This window comes from Erinaceus europaeus, chromosome 13 (assembly GCF_950295315.1).
Source record: "Erinaceus europaeus chromosome 13, mEriEur2.1, whole genome shotgun sequence".
Taxonomy (NCBI): domain Eukaryota; kingdom Metazoa; phylum Chordata; class Mammalia; order Eulipotyphla; family Erinaceidae; genus Erinaceus; species Erinaceus europaeus.
In genome coordinates this window covers 6,282,846-6,295,310 of record NC_080174.1, presented here as the reverse complement: position 1 = coordinate 6,295,310, position 12,465 = coordinate 6,282,846, and the positions used below count along the sequence as shown (strand labels likewise).

Sequence of the window (12,465 nt, the reverse complement as noted above, 5' to 3'; positions counted from 1 at the left end):
CTGACAGCTTCATCGGGTGCTCTCAGGGCCCCTGTGTCCGCTGCTCTCTGGAAAGTCAAGTGCTGGGAGTGGCTTCGGTGGCCTCTGTTGCTAGGGGACCTTCCCAGGCCTCAGCCTCGCCAGAGGTGTCTGGAGTCCTGCCCTCCTCTCCTCTGATTGTCATGTTCTCTCAGTCTGCCCTGTGGGCCCTGAGAAGCAGATTGAGAGCCATAGAATAGGGGGTGTGGGGAGTCTGATGCCTCCATCTACCTCCCCATACTTGTTGCCTTTTGGGGAAGCCCCTCAGACAGCCCTATTGCATCCCTGCCAGCACATCTGCGCGTGAGACTTGCTGAGACGTCGTTACCACGTTGATCAAAGTGGCAAGGTACCTTTCACAGGAGCGAGTCGGGGGCCGCAGGAGGCCAAGAGGCAGCTCCGGAGAGGCCGAGGGGACAGATGCTGAGAGGAGCAGGGAGCTGTTTCTGGAGTCCAGGGCACAGCCAGTTCAGCCACCAGGGGCTCGTGGGAAGCATCCCCGAGAGTCCCGGGACAACCTTTCTCGAATCTGGGACTGAATTCAACTTGTCCAGACTGTTCTGCTCAGCACTCCCCTTAAAGGGTCCGGACTGAGACTCACCCATGTGGGATTTCAGGCTGGGTGACTGCTTGAGGGGCTCGGACCCAGGGCCTCACACACGCCCAGGATGAGCCCCACCGCTGGGCTGCTTTGCACTCCTGCACGCAGAGCTAACTGCTGGCAAGGCGTGGAGCCGTGCCCTCTGGGCTGGTGTGTGTGTGTGTGGGGGGGGGCTGCTTTCAAGGCAGCAAAGACCCTGGGAGCTGCACCATGACCCAGACACAGGCAGGGGACCTGGGAGGAGCAGGGCTGAGGACCCACTGAAGTGTGGCTTGGCAGGAAGGTTTGGGTGAGAAGAGAGCTAGCTTTGCAGAGTGTATCCCATGCCCGTCCCCTTTTTTCTTTTTCTTCTTTTTTAAGATTTATTTATTTACTTGTTTAGTTTGCCTCCAGGGTTATCACTGGGACTTGGTGGCGGCCGTGCTTTCCTTTTTTCCTTTTTTCCTTTTGCTAATTTGGACAGGACAGAGAGACATCGAGAGAGGAGGGGGAGAAGGGGAAAGACAGACGCCTGCAGACCTGCTTCACTGCTTGTGCAGCAGCATCCCCCCTGCAGGCGGGGAGCCGGGGGCTCGAACCGGGATCCTTGTGCTTAGTACTATGTGCTTAACTGAATGCATTACCAGTGGCCCAGCCCAACCCCTAGATTTATTTATTTAGCACAGAGAGAGAGATTAAGAACCTGAGTATCACTGGCCTGGGATTGAGCTTGGGGTCTTTTTTTTTTTAACCAGAATACTTCTCGGCTCTGTTTTTTAAATTAATTAATTAATTAATCAAATTAATTTTGCCTCCAGGGTTATTGCTGGAGTTTGGTACCTGCACTATGAATCCACTGCTCTTGGAGGCTATTTTTCCCTTTTTGTTGCCCTTGTTGTTTATTGTTGTTGTTGTTGGATAGGACAGAGAGAAATTGAAAGAGATGGGGAAGAGAGGGGGAAGAGAAAGACAGACACCTGTAGACCTGCTTCACCGCCTGTGAAGCGACCCCCCACCAGGTGGGGATCTGGGGGCTCAAACTGGGATCCTTACGCAGTTCCTTGTGCTTTGTGCCATACTCAGCTCTGTTTTTATGGTGGTGTGGGGAATTAAACCTGGGACTTTGGAGCCTCAGGCACGAGAATCTCTTTGCATAACCATTGTGCTGTCTACCCCCTCCTAAATGTGGGTCTTTTACTTTGAGAGTCCAGGGGCTTTAGTTCCTGAGCACCTCCTGGGCCACTGAGGCCAACTTTTTAATTAATTAATTTATTTAAGAAAGGAGACATTAACAAAATCATAGGGTTGGGGGGTTACAACTCCACACAATTCCCGCTACCCAATCTCCGTATCCCACCCCCTCCCCTGATAGCTTTCCCATTCTCTATCCCTCTGGGAACATGGACCCAGGGTCACTGTGGGTTGCAGAAGGTGGAAGGTCTGGCTTCTGTGATTGCTTCCCCGCTGAACATGGGCGTTGACCGGTCGGTCCATACTCCCAGTCTGCCTCTCTCTTTCCCTAGTAGGGTGGGTCTCTGGGAAAGCAGAGCTCCAGGACGCATTGGTGGGAGGCCAACTTTTAAACTGTTTTATTGCAGAACCACAGCACCAGACAGAGCTTCCTCTGGTGTTGTGGTTCTTTCATGTGGTGCTAGGGCTTGAACATGGCAAAGCCCAGTCAGGTGAGCTGTCTTCCGGCCCTGCACAGGCTGTGTCTTGAGCTTCACATTCTTCTGTGAAACGGTGACTCGACCTGCCTCAAAGACGAGTGGGGGTTAGATTAATATGTGTCCAGTCTAGTCTAGCTCACACACAGTGAGCACGTAATGCCATGTGTGTGTCTGTGTAACACACATGCATCATCGTACAGACACCCATGAGAGACTTGGGGTTCAGTAGACTGGCACAGTGCCTTGTGACGTGGTCGGCGGGAGAAGTTTGCAGGTGCAGCACGTGCTGCCTGGGGCCAGCGGCCGACTAGCTGGCGGAGTCACCCCAGACACTCCTGACGTCGGCCCCCAGCTCTGACACCACTGCGCCGCCGACCGTGAGGCGGGCCTGCACTTTGAGATCCCTCTCGTTTCTGCGCTAGAAGAATCATCTAGGGGCCGGGTGGTGGCGCACCTGGTTGAGCGCACGTGTTACAGTGCGCAAGGACCTGGGTTCGAGCCCCCGGCCCCCACCTGCAGAAGGAAAGCTTCACAAGTGGTGAAGTAGGGCTGCAGTTGTCTCTCTGTCTCTCTCCCTCTCTATCACCCCCTTCCCTCTCGATTTCTGGCTGTCTCTATTCAAATAAATAAATAGAGATAATTTTTTTAAAAATTTAAAAAACGAAGGATCTGGACTTTGAGCTCATCTGAAGCAGTGAGCGACTTACCAGAATTTAACCAGCACAACCTTGTTAATTACAAGCAGCTTAGCGGCCAGCCAGCCTCCCGACGACAGCGTGAACTGTGCAGTGTGCCGATGGGCCCTCTGGCCCCGGCCCAGGGGGCGACACTCGCAGGAGGTGCACGGGCATTCTCCTCTCTCCGCGCCTGTGCTCTGTGTGGTTCCTTTTCACACGCAGTAAAGCATTATAAATGGAGCTGATTCCACTTATCAGAAAGGCCCCTAGGACCCCCTGACTGTAGCTAGTACTGCTCATAGTGCCCAGATAGGACACACATGCTTAGGGACAGACCGACGGACGATACCCAGGAGGCATGCTGGGCCTGCCACGCGCAAGCTGAGTTGTCCTGGGCACATTCCCAGTGTTTGCTATAAGCCCGCAGCTGTATCTTCACAAAACTGCAGGTACCTGGGACAGGGCTCACCACGCCAGAAAGGATGTCCTTACTAGTGTATTAATTAATGTTTAAAGATTTATTGATTCCAAGAGAGACAGAACCAGAACATCCCTTTGGCACATGTGAGGCTGGGGATTGAACTCAGCACCTCATGCCTGAGAGTTGAAGATTTTATCACCATGCCACCTCCCAGACTGTGACTCAGTTCTATTTCGCATCCTGTGCTTATTTAAAAATGCAAGTTAAGTTGGCGTATTTCTGAAATAGTAGCAGTGTGAACACTATTATATTGTCATAGGATTTTTTTTTTCCTTCAGGGTTATTGCTGGGGCTTGGTGCCAGCACTGTGAATCCACTACTCCTAGTGGCCATTCCCCCCTCCTTTTTTTTTTTCTTCTCTCTATTATACTTGATAGGACAGAGAGAAATTGAGAAGGGAGGGGAGATAGGGAGAGAGAAAGATTAGGGAGAGACAAAAATAGACACCTGCAGACTTGCTTCATAACTCACGAAGTTTCCCCCCTTCAGGTGGGGAGCTGGAGGCTTGAACCTGGGTCCTTGTACATGGCAACATGCACTTAACCAGGTGCACCACTGCCCCACCCCTAGGATTTCTTTCTTGGATGGTGTAGTGTGTGTATGGGGGTGGTGGTGAGAATATCGCTGTATAGTTCCTTTTGTAAATCTTCAAATAAAAACATCAGTATGTATTTTCATGGATGCAATGGTCTGACTCTATCTTGAAAAACTGGATGGCAGGCAGAGCCCTTGACACATCAGGCCAGGAGCTGTTCTGGTCTCTTTTTGTTGACAGTGTGTGTGGAGGGCACCGCCCCCCTCCAGAGGAGAACAAAGAAGCCAAAGAATTGGGAATGATCACTTACACAGCTCGGATTGGGAATGATCACTTACACAGCTCAGATTGGGAATGATCACTTAAACAGCTCGTATTGGGAATGATCACTTACACAGCTTGGATTGGGAATGATCACTTACACAGCTCGGATTGGGAATGATCACTTACACAGCTCGGATTTATGAGGGGCCTCGTAGGACATCGAAACATCCAGAGACAAATTCAGTAAACATTTTAAAAAGTAGTTTACTTGAGGGCTGGGCAGGGATGTGTGGCTGCTGTGACCACTTCATACGGCACATCTGGGGATCTCTGGGCTGTGGGCACAGCCTCCGTCCCTCCTGTCAGTCAGGCATTTTCTAAGGAGAAGACAGCCTGGATACAGGTGTGTGTGCAGCTGTGTGCGTGTAGGGTTGCCCACTGCCTCACTTTCACAGCTACAGAAGGAAGCCCCTGCATGCTGGCTCCAAGGCTCCTGTTTGGGGATTTTGGAAGTGACAAGGCGGGGGGGAGAGGTAGCAAGAGGCAGGAATGACCTTGTGTGCTTAGTTAAATGTACTCTTCCTCTGGTTCAATTTTTTTTTTTAAATTCTGTTTTTTAAGTATATATGTTTAATTTAGTCTCCCTCTTGTTGCCCTTGTTGTTTTCTATTGTTGTTGTAGTTATTGTTGTTGTTATTGATGTTGTCATTATTGGATAGGACAGAGAGAAATGGAGAGAGGAGGGGAAGACAGAGGGGGAGAGAAAGACACCTGCAGACCTGCTTCACCGCCTGTGAAGCGACTCCCCTGCAGGTGGGGAGCCAGGGGCTCAAACCGGGATCCTTATGCCGGTCCTTGTGCTTTGCGCCATGTGCACTTAACCCGCTGCGCTACCGCCCGACTCCCCCTCTGGTTCAATTTTTACCACTCAGCCCTGCCTCCCCAACCCGGCAGAACTACCTCAGCCTCTCATGTGACATTCACGTGACGTCTGTGTCCAGGTGGTGTGGACAGAGTTCTCCCGCAGTGGCTGCAGAACAGCTGGGCACACACGGACAACATGCCCGTTGGCAGGCCGTCTGATTCTCACAGCAGGCCCAGCATGTCCACCACCTCCCCGGCCTCACCGCACTCAGAACACAGTACTCCCAGCTCTGTAGATCCACGTGGAGTTCGAGGAAAGGGCAGTCCAGCAGGGTGGTGAGCTCTGTCCTTCCTCCCCATCTTGGACTCATTTAGACAGACTCTCAGACTCATTTCATAGCGTTGTTGGCCTTAGAGCTGTATAAAACATGATAAAATGTTTTCTGACCAGCATGAAATTGGTCTAGGCAATCACTTCACTGAGCATTGCCATCACGAGTGTTTGCTAAATACAAGTTCTTTACCTGTGAGCCTTTTTAAACGGACTGACATGTGTCAAAGTAGGTCTTTACATCAGCAACATCAATCTGTAAGCTTTTACCTCTGTTGGTGAGAGAAAAAAAAATTCCCTGTTTACTTATTTATTTATTTGGTACATGCTGCTGTGTCCATAAAAAAAAAAAAAAAGTATTATGATCAATACAAAGGGAACACAGAAGAGAGACTGTCAGTGATGTCGGTGATGTCAGTGCAAGGAACGCCCCTTCATGTATTTGACCAGTTCCTGCAGTTAGGAACACTTCATTACCTCACAATTGGGCTTTTTTTTTTTTTTTTTTGCCTCCAGGGTTATTGCTGGGGCTCCATGCCTGCACCATGAATCCACTGCTCCTGGAGGCCATCTTTTTCCTTTTTTTTTGTTTTGTTGTTGTTGGATAGGACAGAGAGAAATGGAGAGAGGAGGGGAAGACAGAGAGGGAGAGAAAAAGATAGATACCTGCAGACCTGCTTCATCACTTGTGAAGTGACCCCCCTGCAGGGGGGGAGCTGGGGTCTCAAGCCGGGATCCTTGCACGGGTCCTTGTGATTTGCACTATGTGCACTTAACCCATTGCACCACCACCCGGCCCCCTCACTTGTGCCTTTTGTTTTGCTTTGCCTTGACACCTTCACCTTTGGTGTCCTGGCAGTGAGCCTCTGAAAGCTGCCGTCTCTCCTCTGGGGGTTCATGTGGCCAACCTAGGAGGGGAGTCAGTGCTTCCTTTCCTTCCCACTCCTCTCAGAGAGGAGTTATGACATCTGACCTCCTAAGGTCAAACGTTGCCCCCCAAGTCCTATGGGTCAGAATAGATACCCCTACACTACAGAACCTACCTCATCACTGAGGAGGTGCTGCCAGAACCCAGGGTTTCCATAGTGAGCCCCGGACAGAAGGGATGACTTCATCACACCATTAGCAGCGAGAGAAGTCTGGAGGGGCGGGTACTGGGGTTCCTCTCCAGATGGGGATTCGCCATGTATCGCACGTGCGGAACTCGCCCTCCGTCTGCTTGTTGAGCGAATATGAGCACAGACGGATGTGCCGACCATAAACATCGCAAGGCTGTGCCTGCTTGAATCATATCCTAGTATGTAAGCCTTTCCCTGTCTGACTTGTTCTCTCCCAATTCTGCAGATCACATCAGATTCGATGTTTACCCTTTAACTCCTGACCTGACTCCCAGGATGTAGGCGTAGTTCAGGGGTGTCAGACAAGGCTTCCTTTAGCCTGCAGGGAGGGCCTTTTGACCTGATCTGTGTTGACCCTGGTATTGGCCAAATATCCCTGGAGACTGGAGACAGGAATCACAGAGAAAGCAAAGAATTTCTGCCATGGCTGGTTCTAACACAGCCTTCTCAGTGATTAGAGAAAAGGGTGACATATCCGTCAGTAACAGGCGTTGTGCATCACAGGCTCCCCCACAGGTGCTGTGCTGGGGCGGCAGGACAGTGCTGCTCTCTGAAGGTCCTGGCAGCCAGGCCCCGTCGTCCTGCCTCAGGGCTGAGGACACTGAGGGTCAGGGCTGGCCTGTCAGTCCCTCAGGGCCCACAGTGGGTGAGATGTGTCCCAGTTTGACTGACAGCACTAGTGACGGCCTTGTGCTGCCTCTTGTCTTTGCACCTCAGGGGCAGGTGGCTTCCTAGGTCCCCCAGGTCCTGTTTGCTAGTCCCCCTTCAGGAAGAACGTCACATTTTCCCATCACATGTGCAGGCATGTGTGGGATCACGGACCCCCTTCAAAACGGAGACCCTCAGCAGTAGCCTGTAGCTCAGGGCAAACACACAACATTGCTCAGAGGATACGTAGATGATAGGGAATTCAGAGTACATTCTGGGTCCGACAGGGCATTGACATGGCCCAGGCACGGGAAACGGCACTGGGGAAGGTTCCGAGCGGCGGTGCTATGTGAGAAGACCTCTGGGAGCTGTGGTTGCAGTTCTCTGTCTGAGCCGGGGCACCCTGGCCGGGAGTGGTGGTGTCTGCCTGTGTATGCAGCGTGGGAGATAATTGGTGTTTTCACCCAGGTTCCCCTGCTCCAGACATCTGGAAACATCTGAAAATACCGTTCTCACCAAGCCCTGTGACTTCAGAAGCTTCCTCACACTTGCACACACTCTCTCTCTCTCTCTTTCTCTCTCACTGCGTCTATCTACTCCCAGCACCACGCTTAGCTTGCTGCATCATTCATACCTGTCTGGCTCCCTGGCCATGTCTAGTGGGGGAGGAGCTTGGTGAGCACAGCAGGCACCTCCTCGGGGCCTCACTCAGCTCCAGGGAGCAGCCCAGGGTGGTGGGCTTCCCACACGCACATCCTATGCTCTCCCACTGCACTCCCCCCCCACCTGCCCCCCGGGACCTCTGGATACACTCGCTGTTTGTTGTTTCTTGACTGGCCCTGTTTTCAGTGGTGGGGGATTCAGAGATCACACCCAGAGAGGACCGGGAGTGCTCACTTTGGGCAGACAGTGGCGTCACGTCACGTCATGTCAGCCCACCCTCTGCCTCTGCTCTCCCACTTGTGTTCCTACTCAGCATCGCCCGAGACTAGGCTTTGTGATCAGTTTCCCCCCAGCCAGACCGACAGAAGAGAGGGGGCCTGTGGAGGGAGGGGAGCACCCTGTACAGCAGCTCTGAGCCTGCCTTTCCCTGTCCCTCCCCTCCCCCAGCCCTGGGTGCAGCCCCGCACCCTCAGAGAGGCCCCTGTTCCCCTCCAGGTGGTGCTGGTGAGGTGGAACGAGCCCTACCAGAAGCTGGCCACATGTGACGCGGACGGGGGCATCTTCGTGTGGATCCAGTACGAGGGCAGGTGGTCCGTGGAGCTGGTCAACGACCGGGGGGCCCAGGTGAGTGGCTGGGGAGCTCTGGCGGGGTGGGCGGGCGGGGGGGGGGGGGTCCATGCTCCCATCCAGTCCAGGGGCCAGGCCTGAGCTCCAGAAGCAGGTGCCTTGGACGGAGCAGTCAGCCCCCTGCAGGTGCCCTGGACAGAGCAGTCAGCCTACTGCGGCCTCTCTGTTGCCTACTCTCTCTCTTCCCCACTCCCTGAGGCGGAAGCTGTGATTGTGTCAGGTGCCATTCAGAGCATTCACACGTCAGATCCAGAGCCTCCGCAGGGCCCCTGGTGCTTCGCTCCTGCCCCGAAGAGGCGCCCTCCCCTCTGCCTAGTGGGGTCTTCACAGTGGCTCCACAGCTCTGGTGTGAGCTGCCCCAGAGGGTGAATGAGGGGCGTGGAGAAGGCACTGGCAGCGTGGCCTGTGGGGATGTGGTTTCCAGGCTTATGAAGGAGTGTGGATTTCTAGTGGGAGAGGGTCCAGAGCACCCTCCAGGGTATGCGGAGCTGGGTATGGAACCTGCAGCCCCCCCGGCTCGCTCATTGCCTCCCAGATGCATAGAGCCCCTGCCCACTCTACAGCTCCACCTCCCCACAGGGTGAGAGAGCCCTCTCTGCTCTGACCCTTGGGGCGTCTGTGCCCCCCAGGTTGTCCCCCATCCCCTGGCACCCACTGCTTCCCGAGAGAGACCCGGTGGCCAGCTGAGGCAGAAGCTTTGGTGCTCTGATATCTTTTTCTTCCGTAATGATGGTGACTCAGTAGTGAAGCCCAGGTGACAACAAAAACCTAAAAAATAAAGAATACATCTGGATTTTTTTTTTTTTAAGGTGAAAAGCCACTGGGGCCTGGAGAAATTATTTGCAGGACACATAGACAAACAGAACTGTTTGATGCTGAATATATATATATATATATATATATATATATATATATATATATATATCTTTATGTATTGGATAGAGACAGCCAGAAATTGAGAGGAGGGGGAGATAGAAAGGGAGAGAGACAGAGAGACACCTGCAGCCCTGCTTCACCACTCACAAAGCTTTCCCCCTGCAGGTGGGGGCTGGGGGCATGAACTTGGGTCCTTGTGCACTGTAACATGTGGACTCAACCAGGTGCACTACCACCTGGCCCCTGACAAAAATAAATTGTATCTAGGGTTTTTAGAATGCACTCGAAGCTCTGAAAGCCATGTTTACGTGGAAGCACATACCTGGGTGTACATACATGTGTGTGAGAGGAAACAGGTAGGACTCCACGTGTGTATGTTTATCTGTGCAGACAGAGCTTAAGACCCGTCCCCAAAGGTGATGCACAGATGATCATTAGACGCAGGAAGGGTGCTGAGTGTGCCAGTGAGGGGGTCAGGCGTCAGGCGTCACAGGGGTCACGAAGACTGACGGCACCAGTGCTGGTGACCTGTGGCCCCACCAGTTTCTGCACTGCAGTGTCAGTGTAAGAGCCTAACTCCTTGGGAAAGCTGGCTGGTGGTTTTTCACAGGGTGGGTGGATGCTTTTACCACAGGCGCCAACACTTCATTCCCAGGTGTTCACTGAAAGACAGTGAACGCAAAACGTCTCTTGTGAATGTTCACAGACGTTTTATAATACTGGGGGAATAATGGCTGGAAGCAAGCCCAAAGACCCAGCCCTTTAGGTGGATGAGTCCATTGGTGTATGCGTAGCGTGGATTACCACTCATGAAGGAATAAACTGACGCACTGAGAACGCAGAACACTCGCAAGGCCCATAATCCAGTCAAAGCAGATATTTGCAAAACGGAGTGTACCAAATGGTTTCACTCGGTGAAATCCTAGAACAGCTGCTGACAGAACTTAGATGACATGTCATTAGAGAAACGCAAATTAAAGCTACACTAAGTTGGTGTACTACAGCAAATTAAAAGACGGGTATGGTGGGGAGGGTTCGGGGCCTGGAACATGATGGCAGAGGACCTAGTGGGGGTTGTATTGTTATGTGGAAAACTGAGAAATGCTATGCATGTACAAACTATTGGATTTACTGTCGACTGTAAAACATTAATCCCCCAATAAAAAATAAACTGCTAAAAGAAATAAAAATAAACAAAACCAAAAAAAACTATGCTGAGATTCCATCTCATACTTGAGAGAACGGCTTCCATCAGCAAGACAGGAAATGACAGGTATTGGAGAGGTTCTGGAGAAAAGGGAACTCTGCTCACTGCTGGTGGGAATGCAGGCTGGGCAGCCCCGATGGAAGGCTGTGTGGACAGCCCTTAAACAAATAAGTGGAACCACCTTAAGATCCAGCAAGACCACTCTTAGGCATTTATCCCAAGGACATGCAAACACTAGTTCAAAGGGACACATGCACTCCTGTGTTCATAGCTGCATTATTCACAACAGCCAAAGAGTGGACGAAACCTAAAGGCCCATCCACAGATGACTGGATAAAGAATTTGTAGGATATATATATGTTCCATGGAATACTACCATGCCATCAAAAGTATACTGTTGTGTCCTCTGGGACTAAATGGATGGAGTTGGAGGTGATGATGCTTAGTGATATAAGTAAAGAGATGAAAGACAGCTACTGGATGGTTTCACTCATATGTGGAATCTTGAAAACAGATATATATATGAACTTAAAAGAAGAAGCAAGCAAGCTGTCTCTAAGACTTGTGTGAACTCTGATTTCTTTGGGAGGTGGGAGGGTGGAGACACAAGATTTGGTGGTGAGTGTGGTGTGGAACTAGACCCTGTCATCTTACAGTCTTAAAGTCCACTATTCATCAGACTAAATAAATAACATAAAATACAAACCATTCAGGAGTTGGGCAGTAGTGCAACGGGTTAAGCACAGGTGGCGCAAAGCACAAGGACTGGCATAAGGATCCCAGTTAAAACCACGGCTCCCCACCTGCAGGGGAATCGTTTCACAGGCGGTGAAGCAGGTCTGCAGGTGTCTGTCTTTCTCTTCCCCTCTCTGTCTTCCCCATCTCTCTCCATTTCTCTCTGTCCTATGCAACAATGATGACATCAATAATAACAGTAACTACAACAATAAAACAAGGGCAACAAAAGGGAATAAATAAATATTTTTTTAAAAAAAGAAATTCTCTTAAAACAAACCATTCATTCAAAGTAGAAAAAAATTAGACGACAGTTACAAGGGGTAGACTCCCACGGGAAACTTGATTTATTGTATGGAAAGCTTGCCTCAATAAAGTGGTTTTAAGAAGACAGTGCTACCTACAAATACTTGCCAAAGACTGTAAAGAATGAATAAAGGGGGCCGGGCAGTAGTGCACGGGGATAAGCACATAGTGTGAAGTACAAGAACCGGTGTAAGGATCCCGGTTTGAGCCCCCGGCTCCCCACCTGCAGGGGAGTCGTTTCACAGGTGGTGAAGCAGGTCTGCAGGTGTCTGTTTTTCTCTCCCTCTCTCTGTCTTCCCCTCCTCTGTCAAATTCTCTGTCTTATCCAACAACAACAATAATAATAGCAACAACAACAATAATAACAGCAACAACAACAATAATAACAACAACAACAATGGAGAAAAAAAAAGATGGCCTCTAGGAGCAGTGGATTCATAGTGCAGGCACTGAGCCCTAGCGATGATAACCCTGGAGGCAAAAAAAAAAAAACAGCTAGTAAAACTCCTAAAAAGAAAAGACAAATGATTAACTCAAAGAAAAATTAAAAGCTTGAAAGTTTGATACTGAGACTATGAAATAAACTGAAGAAGCAGCATTTAAAAACCTTTTCTGAAGGATCCATAGGTTCAGATCTTCTTCTACTTCTTTTTTTTTTTTTCCTAAATTGGGAGCTTCTTGACAAAATATTCAAATAGAAGGTCACCCCGGTTTGTAAAAGAGAGGCTGCTTTTCAGTTATTTTCTGAAAGATCAACATAACCACTCAACAATACTAATAAACCTGAACAGAGATATTACAAAAGGAGGAGATCCCTGGTTTGCGTAACCGTGAATGGAGATGTAGAAACTCTTTATTTATTTAT

At 50.5% G+C, this 12,465-nt stretch overlaps 1 protein-coding gene across 1 annotated transcript in view; it reads left to right on the top strand.

Moving 5' to 3' along the window:
- Window positions 1–12,465, top strand: part of TULP4 (TUB like protein 4) — a 117,610-nt gene that overhangs the window by 70,437 nt on the left and 34,708 nt on the right. Inside the window, exon 3 of the mRNA XM_060205259.1 lies at window positions 8,345–8,473. Coding sequence (XP_060061242.1) covers window positions 8,345–8,473 — 129 coding nt within the window. The remainder of the gene's footprint in view (window positions 1–8,344; window positions 8,474–12,465) is intronic.